The sequence below is a fragment of the Aplidium turbinatum genome, chromosome 2 (genome assembly GCF_918807975.1).
Source record: "Aplidium turbinatum chromosome 2, kaAplTurb1.1, whole genome shotgun sequence".
Classification (NCBI taxonomy): domain Eukaryota; kingdom Metazoa; phylum Chordata; class Ascidiacea; order Aplousobranchia; family Polyclinidae; genus Aplidium; species Aplidium turbinatum.
Window position 1 is genome coordinate 19,111,114 of NC_137473.1, and position 24,881 is coordinate 19,135,994.

The 24,881-nt window shown below is 39.7% G+C and overlaps 3 protein-coding genes across 3 annotated transcripts; 2 read left to right on the plus strand and 1 right to left on the minus strand.

Moving 5' to 3' along the window:
• Positions 1-716: 716 nt before the first annotated feature.
• Positions 717-1,974, minus strand: LOC145788402 (protein FAM200C-like). The gene is made up of 2 exons (XM_082600171.1): positions 1,465-1,974; positions 717-917 (listed from the first exon to the last, which is right to left on the minus strand). The coding sequence occupies exons 1-2, from the start codon at positions 1,972-1,974 to the stop codon at positions 717-719; spliced, it is 711 nt and encodes a 236-aa protein (XP_082456297.1).
• A 1,931-nt stretch (positions 1,975-3,905) lies between these two features.
• Positions 3,906-7,952, plus strand: LOC145785665 (methionine--tRNA ligase, cytoplasmic-like). Its single transcript, XM_082597354.1, has one exon. It carries the CDS (start codon positions 3,956-3,958, stop codon positions 6,632-6,634), a length of 2,679 nt encoding a protein of 892 aa, XP_082453480.1. The 5' UTR covers positions 3,906-3,955; the 3' UTR covers positions 6,635-7,952.
• Positions 7,953-7,956: 4 nt separating this feature from the next.
• On the plus strand, positions 7,957-20,225 carry LOC145785656 (pre-mRNA-processing factor 6-like). Its single transcript, XM_082597342.1, has 18 exons — positions 7,957-8,112; positions 9,777-9,945; positions 10,182-10,394; positions 10,502-10,656; positions 11,263-11,422; positions 12,403-12,654; positions 13,214-13,376; positions 14,092-14,258; positions 14,722-14,876; positions 15,191-15,273; positions 15,556-15,679; positions 15,897-16,064; positions 16,431-16,587; positions 16,912-17,073; positions 17,441-17,577; positions 17,714-17,920; positions 19,171-19,297; positions 19,552-20,225. The coding sequence occupies exons 1-18, from the start codon at positions 8,015-8,017 to the stop codon at positions 19,702-19,704; spliced, it is 2,850 nt and encodes a 949-aa protein (XP_082453468.1). The 5' UTR covers positions 7,957-8,014; the 3' UTR covers positions 19,705-20,225.
• Positions 20,226-24,881: the final 4,656 nt, after the last annotated feature.

Here is a 24,881-nt window from a genome sequence, read left to right on the forward strand (position 1 = left end):
GGCCCGGCCCCCCCCCATAAATCCGCGCCTGCACCCCGGTCCCGTGAGCCAAACCAGCGCCAGGTCGGGCACGTAACCACTGAGCTAAGAGCTAACGGTGGGTGCGGACTTTCAGTTTTATTTTTCATTGCTTGCATTACCAAAAGTTGTATTTTTATGGTTGTTGCTTTGCGGTACAGGATGATGTACAGTGTAAAGTTATGGCTGAAACAAAGCGTTTTTTTCAAGGTAGCCTACAAGCAGGCGCGGATTTATGGGGGGGACCCGTGCCCCCCCGAAATTTTGTGAAAAATTGTATGTTTTCGCATCAAATGGTTTGATATGCTTCTAAACAGCTGATATTAGTCCCTCGGCATCACAATTGATGAAAATGGTTGTTTTAATGTCTATTTCAGTGGTTCTCAACCTTTTTGACCCACGGACTATTCTCAAGCTCGCGTATATATCCGCGGACTCAAGCTATATATTAACGAAAAATAGGTTTTTTGATTTCTATCCAAGAGAGTTTAATACGGTATCAACGAAAAAAGCAAGCACTGTTTTTCACTCAACACATACTCAATGAAAGCCTTGTCCTTGAACTTGCTTGACAAGTTTATCGAATTCTGGAATTATGGTTGTCAGTGCACATCTGATGTCATCTTCCGGTTGAAGTCTATTGCGATACTTCGTTTTGATCATCGTCAGAGTTGAAAAGCCAGATTCACACAGGTAGCCTATGTGGTTGGAAATGGCAAAAAAGCTGTTGCAGCTTGCTTGCAAAGATCTGAAAGACTAGGCTCCATCGGCTGCACATTTGCCCAAAATTGAGTCAAAGAAGCCTTTTTAAACTTGTCTTTCCACATCTGTCGGCTTTGCAATTCAAGCAACTGTTCAGCAATGCAGTCCATATCTGAATGAAGTTCTAGCGCTGACACCTGAAAAGGATTCCGAACCCAATTAAAAATCCTGCAATAATCGTTGCAAGGAATATAACGATCCAATTCAGAAAGAAATGTGTTGAGGTGCTCAAGAAAGATGGGAAGAATGACGCCCAAATTGATATCTTTCTCTTCCACAAATAAGTTCAATCCTGGGAAAGCAGCTAACCTCCCACTTTTCATTCGATGCATCCACAGCTTTATTTTACGTTTGAATGCATCAATACTTTCCAAAACATCAAAAAATAGTTTCTCTTTTCCTTGCATAGAACTATTCAGTTGGTTTACATGGCTGAAAACAAAAATAGCAACTTCGCAATCCATTCATCATCACGAAAGCGATCAGCAAGTTCATGATTTTGCTCTAGGGACTTTTAAAAAAGCATGGGTTTCCTCTTTAAGAGTAGCCACTCTCTCAAGCACCTTTCCTCGTGACAACCAACGAACAGTTGAATGGAACAGAAGCCCACTGAGTTCCGCTCCCATTTCGTCACACAAAGCACGAAATGCGAGTGTTCAAAGGACGAGATTTAATATAATTTACCACAGATACAACCTCTTTGAAAACTATGGCAAGATTTTCTTGTATTTTCTTTGTTGCCAAATTTTCTCTGTGGCGAAGACAATGAACAACCGAAATGTTATTGTTTTTCTTTTTCACAAAACTCATGAAGCCTTTCTTACTTCCCATCATGGCTGGAGCACCATCAGCCCAAACAGACATGCAATTAGACCACTCAAGCTGATGTTCTTCAAAGAAGTAATCCACTTTCTTGAATATTTCTTCTCCTGTGGTATTTTTAGCAAGTGGACAGCAAAACAGAAACTGCTCAACGAAATCATTTGTGTCAAAATATCGCACAATCACCATGAGCTGTGCATCACTTCCGATATCGGTTGTCTCATCCAGTTGCAAACTAAATCTTTCACAGCATCTTATGGCAGCAATTGTTTGTTGCAGAACATTTCTTGAGATTTCTTCGATACGCCTCTTCATGGTGTCGTTTGACAAAGGAACCATTTCCAGTTTGTTAGCAACAGCATCACTACACATTATCCTGGCCATTTCAACAGATGCTGGTTTAATCAAATTTTCTCCAGCTGTGTGAGGTGCTTTTGCACAAGCGATTTTCCATGCAACCGCAAAAGAAGCACGCACTGCATGACTGTGAGAATATACTATTCCTCCCCAGGCAGTTGGGCGATCAATGCGACTTCGCTTCACCTAATGCTCTCTTTCTTTAAATACTTCAAGAGATTTGTTAAAAAATTTCCATGGTTTGATTCTAGGTGCCGACGAAGTTTCGTGTCCTTTAAACAGCTGTGAGCTTTACGTTTTATTTGTAATACAATATGAACTGACTAGGCTACTAGCAAAAGCAACTGTGCTCGCGGACTCATCCAGGCCCTTCCGCGGACTCATTTGAGTCCGCGGACTCGGGGTTGAGAAACACTGGTCTATTTTTTAGCATATCATATATGTCGTACGTAGTATCATTGTTCATATCTGTTTTGCTTTTTCTTTCTTTTTAATTGATTTTCAAATTTTCTGGCCCCCCCCCGAAAAAAACTCTTAGATTCGCGCCTGCCTACAAGTGTGACTTGAAAATGTATTGCGGTGAGTTAAAGGTAGATTACGGTACTTCACAATGTAGATACCGTACTAAAGATCTGTTTTAGCCAGATGCTGCAAATTTGCTGTGGTAGTAGCGGTTTGTACTGGCTTTCAGAGGAATGGCCCGTTTCGGTGAGTCCGATCCCTTAACGGGAGATTTTTTCAATTTTTTTTTTAATTATTGGGTAGGCTACCATAGCCTAATTATCATTGCCGTTTTAGGATTAGAGGTTAGGAACTCACCGAATCGGACTCACCGAATAGTAGCAGACCCGGCTTTCAGAACACAGTTCCATAGTCATGTGCTTCTTAGCAGTGAGTCCTGGTAGGCTAATTGATTCTTGCAATCAAGCGAATCACAACAAATCGAGACAGGAATTGTAGCTCACAGAGCTCGCTTCAAGTTCATGCTGCTAAAAAGCGACTCAATCTGTTAAAAGGTTAAAGGTTAACACAATATAATGCAACAAAGATAAGAAGGGGGTTTCGAGGTGGAGAATCCACAAATGAAGTTCGTTTTCGAGTATCAAATCTGTTTTTAGCAGTGAAAAAAATGAGTGTTAAGTGAAGTGTTAAGTAAAGTCCACAAATGAAGTTCGTTTTCGAGTATCAAATCTGTTTTTTAGCAGTGAAAAAAATGATGTGCTTAAAAAGTTGTGGTATTGTTATTATTGAACAAAAGCAGAGGTGATGCTGCATAGTCTCTGCAGATGAAACAACACGACGCTAAAAGCACGAAACGATGCTAAAAGCATGCAGCATTTGTACAAATCAAATTGATTCCAGGATTCTGATGCGACGTCAGTGAAGGGAGCGCGTAACGTCAGAGAGAGCTCTCAAGCGCTATACCGTAGGTTCAAAGGGTAGGCTACTTTTAAACTCGGGTCCGGGATCATTTTAGGGGCCCGTAACCGTTTCAAGGGGCTTGGAAACTTGAAGAAGCCATCCAGCATCCTTATTGGATTTAAGAAAAGAAGTGGCCATTATTATAGCTTTCTAAATTAGCCTAGGTCACTTTAATGTTGTGCATAGTCAATAGTCATCCATCATACTAATGGTTTTATGATTTTGCACTGTCTCGTTTTTGGGTGTTTAAAAACTTTAGATCAGAAACTACTGTATAAGTAGCCTAAAGTTGCATTTTGTGAGTTCAGGAACTCAGTTTGCCTTTAACAGAGATTGAATCATGTTTACAGTTTGACTTTAGTTTTTAGTTGCGATTTTAAGCAAGAATAAAATGAAATGTCTTATCCCTAATTATATATATATATGATACCATATATAATTCAAGCCTTCTTAATATATATATATATGTTCCCTTCATGCGGAGAATGTATGTTTTTAGATTTGTTTTCTTGTTTCTAGCCAGGGAAAACTATTATTGTAATAAAATAGGAATACTGATACCTTGGAGGTTTTAATGATGAAACTTTTTGTCCAAAGTCCTAGAAGCCCTGAGTTATTGAAAGTTTTCTTTGCCAGTTATGAAAATGGGCTTCAATTAGATTTAAAAGATGATGCTTCTAACTTTGGTGTCATTTTGCCATCTGGAAATAAATTGACTTCATCAAACAGCGTCGTTCAATACATGTATCAGGTTAATGAAAATAAAGACTCTACTGATCATTTGGAATGGCTTGAGCTTGAATTCAACCAATTGCGGCCTTGTATTGAGAGAGAATTTTGTGCTGCAAAAGATGTCAATTTTACTTGGGATGCTCTCCTGCTTGAAACATTGAAACGGTTAGAGCAGAAGTTGAAGAAAAATAAGAGGATCATGAACAATGATATCGTTAGTTGTGTGATACCTTGCTGTTTGTCTGTATTGTTGCATGATCACATTAACCAGTTAGAAGAACTTCCTTTAATTTCAAAATGGTTTTCTATTGTATCAAGCAAGTCTTCTTTTAAGCAAGCATGGGAAGCAGTCACCTGTGGCAAAGGAACAAGTGTGTTTCAGTTATATTACTCATCATTGAAGAATCAAGCAAAGGTGCAAGGGAAAAGTGACATTCCTCAGGTCAAGGCATTAGCTGATAAGTCAAAAATTTCATCAGTTGAAAGAGAACCACCTGTTGTTTCAGAAGAAGAAGTAGCTGCTAGTAAAAGCTTGTGGGACGCGTTTTCTAAACTACCCTCATTAAGAAAACGTTCACATCCAATTTTACCAAAAGATGGAGAAAAAAATATTTTAATTACCAGTGCTTTGCCCTATGTTAATAATGTTCCTCATTTAGGAAACATCATTGGTTGTGTTCTCAGTGCTGATGTCTTTGCAAGATTCTGTCGTTTGCGTGGCTGGAACACATTATACATTTGTGGCACAGATGAATATGGCACAGCTACAGAAACTAAAGCAGCTCAAGAAGGTGTTTCCCCAAAAGAGATTTGTGACAAATACAACAAGATCCATACTGAAGTGTATGAATGGTTTCATGTAGGTTTTGATTACTTTGGAAGAACAACAACTGAACAACAAACTAAAATCTCACAAGATATTTTTTGGCATCTTTATCGCAACAAGTACTTATTGCAGAAAACTGTGGAGCAGCTTTATTGTCAGAATTGTCAACGTTTTCTGGCAGATAGATTTGTTGAAGGAACTTGTCCAATGTGCAACTTTGACGATGCCCGTGGTGATCAATGTGATAAATGTGGCAAGCTCATCAATGCTGTTGAATTAAAAAATCCCAAATGCAAGATTTGCAGTCACTCTCCAGTGCTAAAAAACTCTGAGCATTTGTTTGTAGATTTATCAAAGCTTGAGCCAAAACTTCGTGAAACTCTTGATGTGCTTTTCAAGGGTCAAGGATGGTCTACTAACGCTAAAACCATTACTGAAACGTGGCTTAGGGATGGTTTAAAGCCTCGGTGTATTACCAGAGATTTGAAATGGGGAACACCAGTGCCTTTGGAAGGGTTTACTGATAAGGTATTTTATGTTTGGTTTGATGCTCCTATTGGCTACTTGTCGATCACTGCAAATTATACTGACCAATGGGAAAAATGGTGGAAAAACCCAAATAATGTTCAGCTTTACAACTTCATGGCCAAAGACAATGTTCCTTTCCATAGTGTGGTGTTTCCATCATGTCTGCTTGGCACAGATGATTCATACACCCTAGTAAATCATTTAAATGCCACTGAGTATCTCAATTATGAAGATGGTAAGTTTTCCAAGAGTCGAAACGTTGGCGTATTTGGAAATCATGCTGCTCAGACAGACATTGAAGCAGACATTTGGAGGTTTTATCTGATTTACATGAGACCAGAAGGACAAGATACCCACTTCAGTTGGAGTGATTTCATGTTAAAAAACAATTCTGAGCTTTTGAATAATCTTGGAAACTTTATCAATCGATCTTTAAAATTTGTTTCCAAAACATATGAAGGAATTGTGCCGAAAGCAGAGCTAACGATTGCAGAATATCAGCTGATGGCCCTTGTCAATCAAGAACTGCGTTCTTATTCTGATGACATGATAAAAGTTAAATTGCGTGACAATTTGAAACGAATATTGAACATATCCAGGTTGGGAAATCAATATCTGCAAGAAAATCAGCCTTGGAAACTGATCAAAGGAAGTGATAGTGACAAAGTTAGAGCTTCCACTGTGACATTTCTTGCAGCAAACTTATCATGTGTTTTGTCTGTGCTTCTTCGTCCATACATGCCCGTTACCAGCCGTATCATTCAGGAACAACTAAATGCTCCAGAAGAGGTGAATTTTCTTTCTGATGATGCAGCTTTTGTATGTTTGATTCCATCGGGTCACAAGATCAATGTTCCATCACCGCTCTTCAGGAAGCTGGAAGAAAGTGAGATTGAGGGATATCGTGAAAAGTTTGGAGGAATAGCAGAAAAGAAACCAATGGAAGGTAAGAAAGTTGAAATTCCTGTTCCAAATGGAGATGTGGAACTAGAAAAAGAAGTTGCAAAGCAGGGCAATGTAGTTCGTCAATTAAAAGCAGACAAGGCTGATAAACCAGACATTGACCGAGAAGTTGCAAAATTGTTGGACCTCAAGAAAAAGTTAGCTCTAAGCAAAGGTGAATGTATTCAAACAAAGCAAAAGAAAAAACAGAAGAAAGCAAAATAAAATGTGTGAAAAAATAATTTATTTTTGGAAATTGATGGTGGTACAATTATAGAGACTATGGACTTAATGCCAAATAATTTTCCATATTTATTGGTTATATTGCATGTGCATTGTGCAAAAGTTAAATTTATTTGATATGCATATATGATTATTATCAATTTGTTGACTGTTTGAAAACTAGCTTTGATTTTAAGTAGATGTAGTTAAAATTTTAGGCAAGTTACTCACCGGTGTATCGATTAATGTTTCTGTTGAACAAAAGTTGCTCATGTTAACTGGTAGATTTTTTGTTAACATTCAATATTTATATTGATCTGATCACTTGCTGTTATGCTAGAAAATTTAAATTATTTATGGCTATATTTATAAATTTAGCAATATTTATGTCACTGGTATGTTGTTTTTCATTTGTTATGAGTTACAGAAATCTAAAACAAGATTGCATCAGTATATATATGGTCGTGAAGAATGAATCAAAATTCTATCTGTAAAAATGTTTAAATAGATTTTAGTAGTGCGTTGAATTGCAGTTAATTTACCTTCGATGATGTGTGTTTGATATATCATCAAGTGCTGCATTACTCTAAATTGCATTGAATAGGTCAAGTTATGCTGAGTTTAACATACTTTGTTTCTACACCATGCAAAGGTTTTCTCTTACTAGTGCATGAATTTATAAATTGAAGCTTGAAATAATGTTCCTTGTGACCTATGTATTCAGACACAGTCATTTGCTTTATCATTTGTTCTCTAATTTAACAGCTCAGCTCTTCAAAATTCAACATGTTCAACGATCTATGTGTTGACAGCAAGAAACACGCTTGTGGCTTCACCAGTATTACACCACTGTTTGATCTTTTATTTGCGTCAATTGCTTTAAATGTAAAACAACCAATGACACAAAATATTATAAGCCAGAAAGACCTCAAGCAACTGGCCCACAAATTCAGTGCATGACATGAGAGAACGGGTAACTTGTGCTCTGAAGTAGTTTTTGTACCAGCTAAGAACGTAGAGTCAGGGCTGGGAAGATATAGTTTCTGTAAGAAGAAAAATTGGTGGCAGAAATGCTGGTGGGACTGCGCATGTTTATTCTGAAGTTTTGGAAGAATTTGCTTGTTAAGTAATCATGTCGTATCTATCAATAACGTTGCTTTTTAAAATGTAAAACAAAGATTGTCACAAACTAATTTTAAGACACCGAATGAATTGCATAATTTTATTTCATAGATGTGGTGTTTGCATTTAGTGATGTGTTTTGCTTGTAGCAAAATTTCGATATTTTAAGTTGGGATATAATTGCAATTTTACATGACAGGATTGAGTGAGGAGTTAGTGTAATGCTAATATTGTAATTATCTGTTTTGTGATTAATAAGACATGGCTGAAATAACTGGAGTAATTCACTCCCAGAAAAAGAAAAAGCCATGGCTTGGACAGCCTGCCCCACCTGGTTATGTGCCTGGTTTGGGACGAGGGTAAGTGGCGTATTTGTAATCTGTAGATCGCTGCAGCAGACAGAGTATTTTGACTGGTAGACAGCATAACATAGGACAATTTTCTGTTTGGACCAGCTGACTGCAGCATTGTGAGCCTTCTAGCGCTCACTTAGGGATGGGCAAAATAGAAGAATAAGCTATTCTAGAATTATTCTAGAATAATTTTTAGAATTTCGAATACCTATTCTAGAATAATTTCTTTTAATGTCAGAAATTGTCAAAAAGCTTTGTTTTTATTCTGATTTTATTGAAGACACATACCGGTATTGAAAAAGTGGCAACGAAACGAAAAACAGCAGTAACTGCCGAGGAGAGCAAGTCTTTGTGACAGTGAAGAATGTTTAAAGCTTCTAAATGCTCTCCAGCGAGCCGCAATCGCAGTTTTTATGCTGTTAATCCAGCACTCGAGAAGGATCTTTCTGAGGATGCAGAAGTGGCTAAATACTTCCCCGCAAGATCAAACAACCGCGGGAACTTTTCTTGATTTTTGTTCCACCATTCAATTGCATCGCTGTATGGCACTTTTGCCTTAAGGTAGGATCGGTTATCTTCGGTAACTCAAAGCTGTTCGTTGTCGTCGTTAGTTGATGCTGAAGTATTCGTCGCTTCAAGACCGGAGCTCAACAGATCATCCATTTCATTGGATTGCTGCATTGTTGTGGAACTTACGTCACTAGGTGTAGCAGTAGCCTCACCCAGAGTTGAATTGTGTTCCATTCGTACGATGCAAATCCACAGCACAACGGTCTTCCGACGTTTACAAACCGCACTGGTAAAGAGCTGGCTAGCCGTTTTCGCTAGAGCAACTAGCTATCGCTGAGCCGAATGTAATTGATCGGCGAAAAATCGATGAAAAATTTGGTAGTCTGAAAAGTGGATATTTTAATTTCGGTTTGGAAAATTCGATTTGAAATGTCATTTCAATTCGAATAATTAGATATTCGGATTGCAACTATTCGAAATTCTATATTGCCCATCCCTACGCTCAGCCAGAGAGTTGATTCTTGCTTTGAACTTTGGTAATTACAAAAGAAAACAGAGTAATGGCAGGGGTGGGAATCGGACCTACGCCATCGAAATGACTATTTCTTAGCTCTAACCCTTAGGCCACGCTGGTGACGACGAAACGTTTATTTGATTTACTTTCTAACGTGCATGAGCCGTATGACTGCAATCAGCTGATTTAAATCTTGTCTTCTGATTGGTTAATAAACCTCATCTACTGCAGTGACTTTGAAATAACAAAGACACCTACGGTAGGCCACTGTGACTTGTTTAGTTCAATGTGTGAGGCAGATGTGTTGAAAGTTTCTCCATCCGATCAAACCTGGCCTCTCTTTGTTTAGTTAGTTGTGTAATATCGGTTTGATCATTTGAATTCAGCTCATTGTATTACTATTTCTTATAATTAATAAGATTGTGCAATGTGCATCCATTCAATGAAGAACCAAAAAATCCATTCGTTCAATTGCATACGATCAAAAGTTATTTTAAATTATGTCATGATTTAAACTCATACCTTTATTGTTTTATGGCAGTGGCAGAGTTTAAAAAAATAGCATTTACAATATAAGGAAAACCATCTGTCGTAATCCTTTTCCTCGAACTGTGTCACTTCATTAACACAGTTATTGCTGATACAGAGCTACAGGTTTCACCACACGTTCTGACATTGGTCCGGCTCGTGACATCAGTGATCCAACAGATGACAGACATGCTCCTCCGGGATTGCGGACGGTCGGGGATCAAATGAAAGCATCACGCAAGACAGAAGATGAAGAAGAAGATTTAAATGATGCTAATTATGATGAAGTAATTACGACAGTAGCCTAGTGACGCTCAGGGTTAAACAATATATTTAAAAAAAGACAGAGATAATAAATTAAACATCTATGTCTTTCATGGAGCAATTAGCTACATCACATTTCTATCTACATCAAACTTTGTGTTAATTTGAGTCATTTTAATTAATTCATTGTTTGGGATTGCCCTTGATTGCAAACATAAAATATATCTCGCAATGACAGCTCCATAATGGTCATGTTTAGTTTTCAGGCTATGCTGGGAATCTTTTCTCTTCTGGTCCGTACGAGAAAGATGACGAAGAAGCAGATCTTGTTTATGAAGGAGTGGACAGAAAGATGGATGAGAGGAGGAAGACTTATCGAGAACGAAGAGAGCGAGAAGAGCTGGAGAAGTTTCGTGAAGAGCGACCGAAGATTCAACAAATGTTTTCTGACCTCAAACGAAAACTCTCTGTTGTGAGTATCCTGGGTTGTGACGTTTTGTATTTGTAATAGCTATTTGGAACTACGTGAACGTCGGGTTACTTACGTTGTGACATATTGAGCAATTTCATCTTTGTTAGATATCAGAAGACGAATGGACTTCCATTCCAGGAGTAGGGGATGCAAGAAACAAGAAGCAGCGTAATCCCAGAATGGAGAAGATTACTCCAGTGCCTGACAGTTTCTTTGCAAGAGGTCTTGCTCAAAATGCCACAGTAAACAGCCTTGATGCCAGGTAATAAAAACAAAAATAATAAATGTTTATGTTAATATCGGTCGATATGTTTTAAACTTATCATTTGTAAATGAATAATGATTGCTCTATTTGCTTTCTTTAAGCATACATAGTGAAGATGGTGAAGTCTACGTGACGAATGCGGACACGAAATTTTCTCTTCATTTCCATTATAAAATTTAGCTTCTTCATATTTTATTGCTTGTTGAAATCATTAATGTAGAACTGACAAGAGAAGTTTACGATTTGATTTTCTTTTCTTAATTTCTAAAGTGTTGTTGGTTATAATTTTATCATCCATTTACTTGCCTTTGACACTAAAGCTATAGGTTTGGTGGTTGTAATTGTATTGGAATCACCCTTCACTTTCTATAGGAAATTGTCAGTAACTCAGTAGGCTACCTTGAACGTTTGCAGAACAAGAACAACTATCGCATTGCTATAGAAATATCGACACTTTACTGCAATATGTAAAGTGATTTAATGATATGGCAAAATGCAAGCCTGTAGCCCTGTAAGGCTGATATGTGCCAATCAGAAGTAAACCTTCCCTGTTGCCACATTCATATATGAAAGATCTTTTTTCTGACATTACTATTTTTCCAGACAGCAACAATATGGGGGTATCAACACTCCCTTTCCATCGGGTTTAAACACCCCTTTCCCTGGTACAGCTACTCCTGGTTGGAACACCCCTGCCGGTGAGCTTGATATGAGAAGGATTGGTCAGGCCCGGAACACCTTAATGGACATGAGATTAAGCCAGGTATGTCATGTTGCACATCAGGTTGCAATATGGGAAGGAAGTACTTCACTAATGTCATGCAGCACTTGTTTATGATGTTACTACGTAGAATAGACGAAACTCAATTTATGGATCATGACTGTTAGCTTCAGATTATTATTTTTCGGTATATAGAAATACAGTTCTTCTTCTCTCGTTTGACTTGTAGTAGCTTAGATTGGCAATGCCTCCTCGTGCAGCCAAGATACGGTAGTTGGGTCCAGTTGTCGAATACCAGTGATTCCACTTGGGGGTCGTAAGATGGAACATTCGTGGAGTATGTGTTGCATTGTTTGTTCTACCGCTCCGCAGACACATATCGGCGAATTATGCAACCCCCACCTAAACAGATTAGCTCCAGTACAGCCAACGTCACATCTGATCCTGTTCAATGTGACCCATGCCTTTCTTGAGAGGTTTGCTCCAGGAGGGATGGAAAGTGCTGGCATAACTGAAAACTGGGGAGGGATATGTGGCAGCTCGTTCCATTCTTGGGCCCATGTTTCCATGCAGCTGAAGTTCTTATCCACAAGTTGTGTAGCATATTGATGGAATGGGCGCCTTGATGATAGGCGTTGAGGTCTGACTGGTCCATTTGTTTGGGAGTGACTGTGGAGAAGGTGTTGAGGATCGAGTCTCGCATGTAGAGCCAGTTTGTGAGAACTGCTGTGTGGAACCGCAGCAGACACACAAAAAAGATAGATGTATGCATTAACGACACCTTGCGCATCATCACTGGCTGTCTCCGCCCCACACCTACTGCTTATCTGCCAACTTTGGCTGGCATTGCTCCTGCTCATGTCCGTAGGGAAGAAATACAGTAATAGTATGCTTTTGGAGTAGTAGTAAAACTTTTTCTCTATTATTAACAAATCTGGATAGTTTTGCTCGGTTTCTTAACGTTTGATTTAAAGGTATTGTTTCTCATCGTTTTTTTAACATTATTCCCGTGCATTGTGCAGGTATCCGACTCAGTGACCGGACAGACAGTTGTGGATCCAAAGGGATACCTCACTGACCTCCATTCCATGCTCCCCCAACACGGGGGAGATGTCGCTGATATCAAGAAGGCAAGATTACTCCTGAAGTCCGTGAGGGAGACCAACCCGAAGCACCCCCCTGCTTGGATTGCTTCAGCCAGGCTGGAGGAGGTCACTGGAAAGTTGCAGATTGCTCGAAATATCATCATGAAAGGAACAGAAATGTGTCCAAAGGTAAGGGTTTGATTGTTTGATGATGTGGCCAAAAAAGCCTCAAGCAAAAGAGTCGCATTATTTTCGTTTTGGCAACATACACGCGCAAGTAACATAATCTAAGTAACATAATAACAACATAATCTGTAACATAACATAATCTTGTCGGCAGCAGTGACCGAGTGGTTAGTGCGTTGGGCTCGCAGTCGAGAGCCTGCATGTTCTACTCCAGCCACCCGCACTTGCTGTTGTTTCTCTGGGCAAGAAACTTCGCGATAATTGCCTCTACCTAGTGATCGATTTCGAGTAATGGGTAGTACCAAATTTAAGTCATAAATAGAGTAGACAACCGGAAACAGACATTGCCGTCGGCTGCAGCGTGGGTCAGGTGTACGTCGGAAGGCGTACACCGATGCATAGCGCTCAAGTCCGCTTTCCCGCAATGCAGGATAAAGATATAAACAAAAAAAAATACATCTTATATGTAAATGTAATGTAATAACCGAATGGATGATTTCTAAAGTGCTCACAAATATTCTAATCCAGCCTCAAATAATACTTTCCTTAATTCATTACATAGAGTGAAGATGTTTGGCTTGAAGCAGCCCGGCTACAACCGGGCGATGCGGCCAAGGCAGTGTGTGCCAGTGCGATTGTGCAGTTACCTCAGTCAGTGAGAATATGGATCCGTGCCGCCTCACTGGAAACTGACAATAAAGCAAAGAAGAGAGTCTATCGTAAAGGTAAGTAGTACTGTAACTTTTGAATGGCAGAACGGACATTTACATTTTTGTAAAACAAAGTTTCTTAATGTTTATAACAAGCTCTCAACAAAAATTTTAATCTTTATCTAATTCATTCTACACTCATGCGTCATATTGTCAATGAATCTGCTATTGGATTGGATGGTAATGGCAGAATTGCTGTGCTGTGTAATTTCAGCGAATTCAAAGCTTTTTATTTGTCGGATTCTTTTCAGTTGTCGTGATTTGTGGTGCTGCATGCCATTACTACCCCAGAAAATTGAAAAAAAAATGTACCCCTTCCTGGAGAAAGACTTTGACCGAAACTGGTGTAGTTCACTTAATGTAATTTCAATGACGATTAGACAAAATTATGTTTATAATGGCCCTACTGTATAATTGTGGAGTAAGGCTTAGTAGCCATTATTTCTGACAGCAGTCCTGCGTGATACCATAACAAAGCGTTGAGCATTTCAGCTTGTGTTAGTGTTACTTTTGTCAAGCGACAAAGCAAAATAACAATACAACTTGCTCAATGAGCAATGCTCAATAATATGTAGTAGTTAAATTCGATCATGGCGTCTTTACAAATGGCAGTCACAGTTCGGATGTAAAAAAATTATGAAACATTTTCAATTTCAGTATTAGGATTGTAGGATTGCTAACCCTGGTTGGTGATTTTTGAATGTTCATGAGTTGTGTTGTTTTTCTTCAGCCTTGGAGCATGTTCCTAACTCAGTGCGCTTGTGGAAAGTAGCTGTCGAGCTGGAAGTAGCTGAAGACGCCAGGATAATGCTCTCTAGGGCAGTCGAGTGTTGCCCTCATAGTACCGAACTCTGGCTCGCCCTGGCCAAGCTAGAAGATTACCAGAATGCCAGAAAAGTTGGTTTATTTAACGTTGTTTCTTGTTTGTAGCTCTTACTGTTCTTACTTCACTTCGCCAAACGTGCTATTTGTTAGTACGATAGTCAACAGTGGCATGTTAACTTGTTCAGCTCAGGTGAAGTTACTTTCAATGCCCTTTAACGCGGACATCGCCGTGTAGATTAACAGAGGCAACTGTGTACATCAAATAGTGAGAGGGTTTTGTCTGGGTGAGACGATCGGTTTTGACCAAACGATCCCAGTTGGACACCCTGCCAGGTTGGATTGTAAAAAAACATTGCCCATTCTATCTGAAATTTAATACGTAAGTTAGCTTTGCGAAAAAAACGCCGAGAGAAGTGAAGTCTACTTCGCATTAATGCCGGGCACTTAGTAGAACCAATGCTCAAGATGCTTGATATGAGACGCAAGATGCAATAATTCAATATGAGATGACCGTCATCTTTTGTACTCTTGTCAGGTCCTGAACAAAGCCCGAGAGCACATTCCAACCGATCGCCACATTTGGATTACTGCTGCCAAGCTCGAAGAAGCGCATGACAATGTAAAGATGGTTGACAAGATCATCGAACGTTCTATCATATCCCTCAAAGCCAACATGGTGGACGTGAACAGGTGATGAACTGATGATGCTCCCTCGTGGGATCGTGTCTCGAACGAGCCACTTGCTTGTTTAAATTAGTTTTAAAATACCAACAGTTAGTCGTCGTAACTCGTAAATTGCGTGACAACAATTCGATGCTGTGGAAAGAATGAAGCTGCAGACTTGCCTGGTGCATATCCTATCTTAGCAATACAGTAGGCAGACACGTGACGTTATGCTGGAATTGAAATGGTGTTGAATTTTTCTTTACATGTGTTTGAATTTCCGTTCGATTTTCTTTTAAACCAGCTTCCCATCACTATTTTTTGATGTTTTACTTACGCAGGGATCAGTGGATACAAGATGCGGAGGATGCTGAGAAGTCTGAAAGTGTGAAGACATGCCAGTGTATAATAAAGCACGTCATTGGTGAGTGGCAAATAGTTCTCTTGCATCCTCTTTAGTGGCTCAGGAGAAAAAGTTAAATTTAATCTCATGGTCACGAGCAAGGGATGAAAGCCAAACTCAATGTGGATCATGGCCTGTGTGGATGTGGCAATACAGAATATCAAACATTTCAATACAGTGACGTCATCATTCTAGAACGTACATAGTTTAGCCTAATTCATTTCCCAACTAGTTTCTTGTCCTAACTTTTTATGGGGACTTTTTTGGTATGATTGTTTACGACAATTGTGCATCGCTCTCCAGGTATCGGAGTTGAAGATGAAGATCGTAAGCACACATGGATGGATGACGCAGAGAGCAGCATCTCCCACGGAGCATATGAATGCGCACGAGCCATCTATGCTCATGCACTCAACACATTACCTAGGTAAGCTTGTTTCTGCCTCTCTGGTACGCTGTTGTTGAGGTAGACATAAATCTACTATGAAAGATGCGTATGTTTGAACTGTTTGTGCAATGTATTATCATGCAGCACATGGCAGATTCTATCTCAAACTTTCGTACCTGTGACTTTTCCGTTTTATGCAATATTTGTCACCACTACAATTTAATAGCAGTGCAACTAAAACGATCTTTGTCATCAGTAAAAAGAGCATATGGTTACGAGCGGCATACCTTGAGAAGAACCACGGCACTCGGGAGTCATTAGAGGCCTTACTTCAGAGGGCCGTGGCGCATTGTCCGAAGGCCGAGGTCTTGTGGTTGATGGGAGCCAAGTCCAAGTGGATGGCAAACGACGTGGCGGCAGCAAGGTAACTCAAGATCTAAATGCGTTTGTTGCTTTGTCTGATGAGGTTTTAAAGACCGTGAGTCGTCCTTCTGTTGTTTACTTGCTTGTAATGCAACATGTAACGAGGTGGCGGTCTGATACGCGTTGTACTTGGTAGAAACAAGTTGTTTATAACAAACAAAAGCGAGCCCTTAACAGTTTCTTAAAAAACAGTACTACATTTAATGCTTTGTTTAAACTAATGTGTTAAGTTTTTGAAAAGTTTTGACACATTATCCTTCGTTTTTGTCTATTATGCATTATTGCTACATTTACATCATGTAATATTTTTACAAAAACGTGACACTTGAGTCATAGTAATAAACGTAATAAATATATTCTTTTTTAGATCCATCCTGGCGTTGGCTTTTCAAGCAAACCCCAATTCCGAAGACATATGGCTGGCTGCTGTCAAGCTCGAATCGGAGAATAACGAACACGACAGAGCGAGGAAGCTGCTAGCTAAGGCCCGAGCGAACGCATGCACAGCTAGGGTTATGATGAAGGTCCGGTTACTTGTATCTTGCCCACTGAGCAAAATGAATCCTTTTTACATTCATTTAACGTTTGCTCTCTTCCCAGATAGCAAAATTCTACATTTTACATTGATTCAACGTCTGCAGACTTTGCTGTCTGGGACTTTTCTATATGCCAGTGCTTATTGTTGAAGTGGGCCAGCATTTCGGTAAATTTTGATGTTTATTTTCTTCGATCTTGCGATAGCTTTATTTTTGGCTTCATTCAGACCCATTCACGTAGCCTTGTTCCCAATGTGCTGGGACGTTGGTTTGAACTTTCTCGCTGCATTTCTCATGGAAACTTTCTTGCAGTCCATCAAGCTTGAGTGGTGCCTCAACATGTTGGACGAGGCAAAGTCCCTGCTTAAGGAGGCCACCAGTCTTTACCCCGACTTCGCTAAGAATTGGATGATGCGTGGACAAATAGAAGAACAGCTGGGCAACATCAGCGGCGCCAGAGATGCTTATACTTCGGTAGGTTTCCATTAATTAGCGCAAACTAGAATGGATAAACTCAATCAAACAAGTCAGTTAAACTGCTTGCCATCGAAATCCGTGACGATCTGGAAAAAAAACACCCTGCTGAACGTCTTGTAATAACCATCTGCACTCTGATACTTTAAAGATTGATTGACATAGTTTAGCAGCTTTATTCTGCAGCATTTACTTTGAATAAAATTGTATCACCTAAAATAACTAGCTTGTTCCTGTAATAATGTCATAACTTAGTTACTTTTACGCTTTCTAAACACCTCAGAATATAACTGTATCTATACAAATTGTCCATGTATTGTGTGTGTTACGGTACATACCAATGTCTCACTTCCAAATAAATGACCAGGGGTTGGCAAAGTGTCCCCGTGCGATCCCACTGTGGAACCTGCTGAGCAGGTTGGAACAGGAGAAAGGAAACCTGACAAAAGCTCGAGCTGTCTTAGAAAAGGGACGACTCAAGAACCCGATGTGTCCGCAGCTTTGGTGGGTTTCATTTCTAAATGTATTGTTTGTTTACTAATACGCGTTTGTGACATTATTGTTATTTCTTTTTGGTCGTCACTTCCTTCTAAATCCTCTTTTCTTCCCCCTTCTTCATTGAGATTATCTTCTGTTCCAGGCTCTCCTCCATCAGGCTTGAATGGAACGCAGGGATCAAGAACATAGCCAGTAGCCTGATGGCACGCTCCCTGCAGGAGTGTCCTTCCTCAGGCATCCTCTGGGCGGAAGCGATATTCATCGAGGCTCGTCCACAGAGGAAGACGAAGAGCGTCGATGCGTTGAAGAAATGCGAGCACGACTCGTGCGTGTTGTTGGCAGTCGCACGGTTAGTTTTTTTTTCCTTTCTGAGTGCATGAGCTGTAAAATAACTCACTTTTTGCATATCCGTTAAAATTTTTATTTTGTTTAATATGTTTCATGTTGAATTGCGTTATTTTAAACTTTGTAGTTATTGAAGAGATAGTTAGTATTCGAATTCATTGATGCTACAGAACTTGCAAATTGTGAGTAGAATTTTGCTCATTGTAGCTCGAAGCTGCAGGTTTTCGTCTGACTCTCTTCAGGAGCTATCGTCAGAATAAAATAAGCCTAAAAGTGGTGAGGTATTTGTAGTGGAAGAAAAATGAAATGTAAATTTGGCTAATCAGAATAATACAAAATTAGCGAAGAAGTTTTAAGGCATAAAACGAATTATTTTTCTCGAACCAATCTTATGCCGTCAAAAAGAATTCGTTTTATACCTTAGAACTTCTTCGTTAATTTTGTATTATTCTGATTAGCCAAATTTACATTTCGTTTTTCTTCCACTATAAATAATTCACCACTTTTAGGTTTATTTTTTTCTGACGATTTTTAGCTCCTGAAGAGAGTCAGACGAAAACCTGCATCTTCGAGCTATCATGAGCAACATTCTACTCGCAATTTTCTAATAGTATTCCATACAACCGATGAATTAATGTAAGATCAACGTAACAAAGATATTCTACCTCTACCTCATTGATCTGTACTACCCCGTTCCGTAAGGAATAAATAATCTTTTTTTTTCTAAAATAAGAAAGGGAACGTTCAAATATTACGTAACGCCTTCGAGGGGGAGGGGGGGGTTTATGCAAAGCGTTACGTTAGCGTCACATCGGGGGGGAGGGGGTTCAAGCAAAACGTTACGTAACGCTTTCGAGTACGGAATGGTAGTTTTTTGTGCTGAATTCGTAGTGAAAAAGCGTTACATGGGGGAGGGGGGATTGAAAAATGCGTTACGTTGGCGTTACATGGGGGAGGGGGGGGTCAAAAATTCGGAAAAAAGCGTTACGTAATATTTGAACGTTCCCAAACACTAAGCCAAATGGTAATCACTGCATTCACCAGAAGTTTCATTTGTGTAGTTTCTAGCAAGTGGTTCAATGAAAACTGTTTTTTTTTGCTTTACGATCGCTTGATGACCTCATTGCAAAAATGAAATTCTTGGACGCTTCTTTTGATTGTTGTTTTATGTCGACGACTTACATTCTTCAAACAACACTTTCGTCTGCGAAATTATCCTAAAACTATCATCCTAACCACTGACCTGCATCCCAGGTTGTTTTGGAGTGAACGAAAACTGACCAAGGCCAGGGAGTGGTTCCTCCGGACTGTCAAGATCGACCAGGACTTCGGGGATGCTTGGGCTTACTTCTATAGGTTTGAACTCACCCACGGAAACGAGGTAAGGTCAAGGTCATACAATGAATGTCGATTTTCTAAGAGGAGAAATTCAAAATGATTTGTTTTTAGCAACTCTATTATTCATGTTAGCCATTGAAAGTAACAGCTTTGAAATAACGCTAACAACGTTTTTACATCGACCTATAGTCGCGTGTTTAAGTTCTTACGTTGACAAAGCCTGTGTATAAAGGTCGCTATGTGTTGTGCCTTGCTTTTACAGCTGTTAATGTTGAACCTTCTCTAATGTTTTGGCAGGAAAAGCAGAAAGAAGTCCTCAAGCGGTGCGTAAACGCTGAACCGAGGCATGGCGAGATGTGGCAATCCGTGTCGAAGGACATCGTGAACTGGAAGCTTAAAACGAAAGAATTACTTCCGCTAGTTAGCGCGAAAGTGTCGGTGGCATTCTAGAAAGTCCTTTCATCACTAAATCTTGCTTTTCTGTTTGGAACGACGAGATGTGCTTGGTGCGGGAGTGCTAAAGTTACTTCAACAAAAGGACGTCCATGGACAATAACTTGCTGAGCCCGTCAAGTAACGTTGGTAGCAATCACTGGTCTAGTGCACAAAGTATCTGACTCAGTGGGTAGATGTGTTCTGTTCATACCACATCAGTTCATACTGAACACTAGGCCTGAGTTGAATTTGTGGTGAACACCACTTTATTGCAAGATTGTAGTCTTTCCTAGGTTATCAATGCTTATTCGGACCACGAAAAATGAATATCAGGGGGGTTGTACCCTCTCCACTCCATGAGGGAACTTTCCGAGAGTGACGAGATACTCGAACTTGCATGGAGTCAACAGATGCAAATCTAAGTAGAAATAATGACTTCGACTCTGACGAAGTTCTTTTCTCGTATCTTTGTTTCTCGAATGGCTTTACAGAACCTTTTGTGAGCGTCGCCATCCTCTAATAAAACATAAGTTGCACGTAAATTGTGTTAGTTTCTCAGGCAATGTTTGTGAAATATTTTTTAGTCGATCTATCTTTTTGGTGTGTAGTAGTTTGTCACATGCAGCTAAAAGGCCCAAGTCTTAACCGGGAGTTCTCATGTTTTTCGACTCGAATCACTGTTTACTTTGTGCTACGATCTATAAACAAATCGTCTGATCTGGTACTTGAGGATCATTGTTAAACCCCTCTTGTCATTTAACATCCCTTTTTTTTCTTCTGCATATAGCGCTTATCCTTTACGCCTTGGGACAGGCGGACGAACCTCACGGTCTGTAGTTTATTCTTCGTATGAACCTTCGCTACTCAGGGTCTCGTGGGGCTGTGCCTTTTTCCACCCTTGAACAGTGGCGGTGACTCGGTCTAGCATAGACACTAAATTTATTCATCATCCTGTTCACGCAGACCACTCGCACCATTTGGCGCATAATGGATGGCGTGGTCTGCGGTTTGTTCCTTCTTGTCATACAGATCGCGGATGGAGCCTGATTTCTGCATGTTGGAGCGGTCTGTAGTTTGATGACCCTTGACTTACACGAAGGCAGACTTTCGTATATGATAACAAATTCACCGGGGTCCAGAGCACTGGCGAAGAAGCTTTAAACGTCATTAGATTTAGGACATCTCAAGAAATAAAGGTTGCGTAGTTTAGAAATATGCGATACTTATAAACTTTCACGGTACCGGTATATGCATTGTGCAGTGCACTGGTTAACTGATGAATAAAATAAAAAGGTTTAGGCTACTACAGACAAGCTTGTGTCTGATTGTAATCTCATCGCGGTAATTTCATCGCAGTAATTTCATCACATGGTAATTACATCGCATACATTGTCATCGCATTGTAATTACATCCCAAGACACCACATCGTCAGTAATTTAATCGTCAACGTCCACCCTAACCCTAACTTCGGGGGAACCAGCTACTAGACGGTTCGATTAGTCTTTCGCCCCTACGCCCAGGTCGGACGATCGATTTGCACGTCAGAATCGCTACGGCCCTCCACCAGAGTTTCCTCCGGCTTCGGCCTGCCCAGGCGTAGTTCACCATCTTTCGGGTCCCGACGATCGTGCTCTTGCCGGAGCCGGCCCTTTCAGGGCGCGGCCCCGCCGGCGGTGCTCCCGTCGCCCCGCAGCTCTCATACTGCGATGTAATTACCTGACGATGTGATATACTGCGATGTAATTACCATGCGATGAAATTACCACGATGATATTACAGTAGAACTTGGATAACTCGTCATCCCAGGGGGAACAGAAAAAGTGACGACTTACGCGAACTGACGACCAATGCAAACAGCTAAATTTTGCCATTGTTTCGCGTCGCATTAATTTCATGGTGCTCCGCGACCTAATTAAATTTGATAGTGGTAAAGTGAGACAATGAAAAAAGTTTCAGCACTTTAACTTTCTCTTCGACATCCTGCGTTGCTGCAACTTTTGTTTACACGAAACAGTATTGTCGCAAATGAACCACGCACCGCACATGCTGAACAGCGCTTTTCTTATTGGCAACAGAGATTGTGCGCGCACACCCGCAATCGACCAGACCAACATACTCCACGCATGTGCGTCTGGCCCGATAGACAGAGTGTGTGCGTGCACACGTGTTAGCGCAGTAATTTTTCTCGAAAGAGTCTGTAAATGCACGTCAGCCAGGGGCGCAACTAGGGGGGTCGGCATGACAGCCCCCTTTAAAATTTGCAACTTCAAGAAGACGGACGACTAACTAGACTGAGACTTACCTACTACTTAAGGTGTGTCAGTTCAAGCTACGTTCTATGCATACCAAACTTGTTTCACGCTCAAGTCGCATAAACCGCAATACAAAATATTAACAGACCGTCGTTTATTCACGCAATATGATGTCATAAAAACAAAATGGCTGACTTTCCAGGGTAGTAAAACTTGAAGTGCGGGAAACCGGCTCAGCTTTACGCTTACAACGGCATGAAAAGAAGCTTTACAAAGCCATCATTTTAACAAGTTCTCATTCTCAAGTTCAATCGTTTTCTTCTGCTGCCTTTGTTCTCTCAAAACAACACACACGTAAGGGACCTCTGTTTATCACATGCAAAAACGGATTGGCATGCACGACGCAGTACGTGACTTGCAGGCGTTTTGCGGACAGCAGAGCATTTTTTTTCTTTTTTTTATAATTTTTTTTCCTTTTTTTGTATTATTTCCGAATCCAATTACCCGATAAAAAAGCCGTTTTTAGATTCGAAATTCTACTTTGGGCATCCCTGCTTAGGATGCAACCTTATTAACCCACAAAACGAAACTACAGCTGGCTTTTGGCTAGTCTGATTTGTAATATTCGTATGGTCGCAACTTCACACATTTTTAAACCAATTTTATAATTTTGGTATCCAAAAGACGGCAATTAAATTTTCTTTATAATCTTGTCAAACTTGACGTGTATCCAGGCCCTAAGCTTGTGTGGACTACTTTTTAAAATGTGGGCCTGGAGAGCAAACAATTTACTGCCTACTTTCGAAAGCGCGGGAAACTTTTTTTGAGAGTGAGTAGCAAGCGCAGACAGAGCGAAAAAGGTCGCTTTGCACGTCACATAATTGGATCATTACGCTGTCAATTTACACTAGGCTAATACTCTAACAATCTTACTGTGATATATCCACTTCTACAAATAATTGTTAGTTTTCTTTCTCGTTGCCGACCCCCTGTGATTTTTTCTAGTTGCGCCGCTGACGTCAGCATTTGGCTGGATGAGTGAAAAACCCTACAACAACTTAGACGAATTTTACGTCCCAGGGGAAGAAAAACAGTGACGACATAATCGAATTGACGAATTATGCGATGACCATTTAACCGAACTTGATTGTGTACAAAAGATAGGCTTTCTGCCGGGACCTGGCAATCATTGACGACTTGGGCAAACTGACGAGTTTTCCTAAGACGAGTTATCCAAGTTCTACTGTACCACGATGAAATTACCAGTGGCGTATATTCAGGGTGTGCAAGGTGTGCACTGCACACCCCAAGAAATCCAGAAAAAAAGAAAATTTCCATCGGTTGTCGATGTTCTTTACTTTTCTGATATTCTAACATCTTGCTGCATGCTGATTGCTTTCTTTTCAATTGCAAAACTCGTCCCCTTCTAATTTTAATACTCCAACGTTTGAGGTCATTGCCTTTAATTTTTTTTCGGTCATTACCTTTAAGCTTTAAGCTGGGTGTGCACTGACACCTTGGCGAGTGCTATTTAAAATAAACAATTAAGAAAAATGACGTCACAAGGCAGCTAAAACAGCAATGGTTTTAGTTCAGCTAGGGTGTGCACTAGGGTGATGACTAAATTTTTTTTTGAGGAAATCGAAAATGCCTGCTATGGGAAACGATGAACTTTTTTATGTGTACCAAGAATGTGAAATTTTTTTTTGAACATTTTTCAAAAACCTCCCCCACCAATTGATATTTCTGACGTCACTTGGGTACATTTTTCTCCTTTTTTACTCCTCATGCATTGTTTAAACTTGTTACAGACTCCTTACCATACTAAAAAGGTGGCCCACAGTATGGTGCAGATTTAAAAAAAAAAATTGTCGAAAAAAGTCAAGGGGGTCCAGAGATTTTACCCTTTTTGTCATTATTTTTCGCAACAGCGCCTCTAGCGGAAAATTTTTAATTAGTGTAACTTCAAGAATTCTTAAGCGATTTCGACAAATTTTTTTGTCAGATGGTTTATTTTTGATACTGGGTGACTTGGTAGTTTGTTAGTTGTTGCATTTTTATCACTAGATGGCAGTAATTTGTTTTTTTTTGTGTAAAACTTGCAAAATCCTCAAATCGACTGCATGATACCCAAATTTATTGTATATTTCCAAGTTCTTTTGCAATGTTTCAATATAATCAGTAAAAATTACTCTACTTATTTTCCTAATGTACTACACATGACTCACAATCAGTTACTTAGTAATATGAATGGCAAATTGTATTATTGTGACAAAATCATTTAGATGCAGTACAGGTGCACAAAGTATTAATACACACAATACTTTGTCCTTAACAGCTTTACAATTTGTTGCATGCAACAAATTTCACACTCAAATATTTTTCTTTGGTGCACTTATGGAGTTCTTCTATCAGCTTAACAGCTCTTTCAGCAATCATATTCGAGCGAAGGATGTCGAGAACAGAGCAATCCTGGTTCCAATGTGTTTTCAAGCATTTCAGTGCACCGTTACACTTAACATAAAACATATTTGTTAAAGCCTAATTTACTGTTGGTATTGGTAGTCCGGTATAACCTTGAACTATTTCATAAACATTGTTTTGGCTATTCAAGAGTACGGTAGGCTACAAATTTGACGAGGATGATGCTTTTATGATATAAATAGTACCGGTACCACAAAGTTACTTCAAAATATCACGGTTCAATAAGGTTAAACACTAGTTTTACCTACTTTGATTCCTTCAACAGCCAATAACAATTTTGGGTATGCCTCCTCTGAGTATCTTTGGTTAGAAAACCATTGCTCTTGCCATCCATTAACAATAAAGTGACATGGGATTTCTAATTTTCCTCTCCATTGTGGAATCAAGAAGTATGCAATTAAAGTATAAATTGCTCGTGAATTCCATCTAGCATTGTGCAAAGAAGATAGTTTTCT

Bases quoted from the DNA above. Each gene is read 5' to 3' on its own strand.
- LOC145785665 (XM_082597354.1), top strand. From the start codon at position 3,956: ATGATGAAACTTTTTGTCCAAAGTCCTAGAAGCCCTGAGTTATTGAAA.
- LOC145785656 (XM_082597342.1), top strand. From the start codon at position 8,015: ATGGCTGAAATAACTGGAGTAATTCACTCCCAGAAAAAGAAAAAGCCA. The intron at 8,113-9,776 runs GTAAGTGGCGTA...TTGCTGATACAG, and splicing joins GTGCCTGGTTTGGGACGAGG to AGCTACAGGTTTCACCACAC. The intron at 15,274-15,555 runs GTGAGTGGCAAA...ATCGCTCTCCAG, and splicing joins TATAATAAAGCACGTCATTG to GTATCGGAGTTGAAGATGAA.
- LOC145788402 (XM_082600171.1), bottom strand. From the start codon at position 1,974: ATGTGTAGTGATGCTGTTGCTAACAAACTGGAAATGGTTCCTTTGTCA. The intron at 918-1,464 runs GTAAATTATATT...AATCCTTTTCAG, and splicing joins TCAAAGAGGTTGTATCTGTG to GTGTCAGCGCTAGAACTTCA.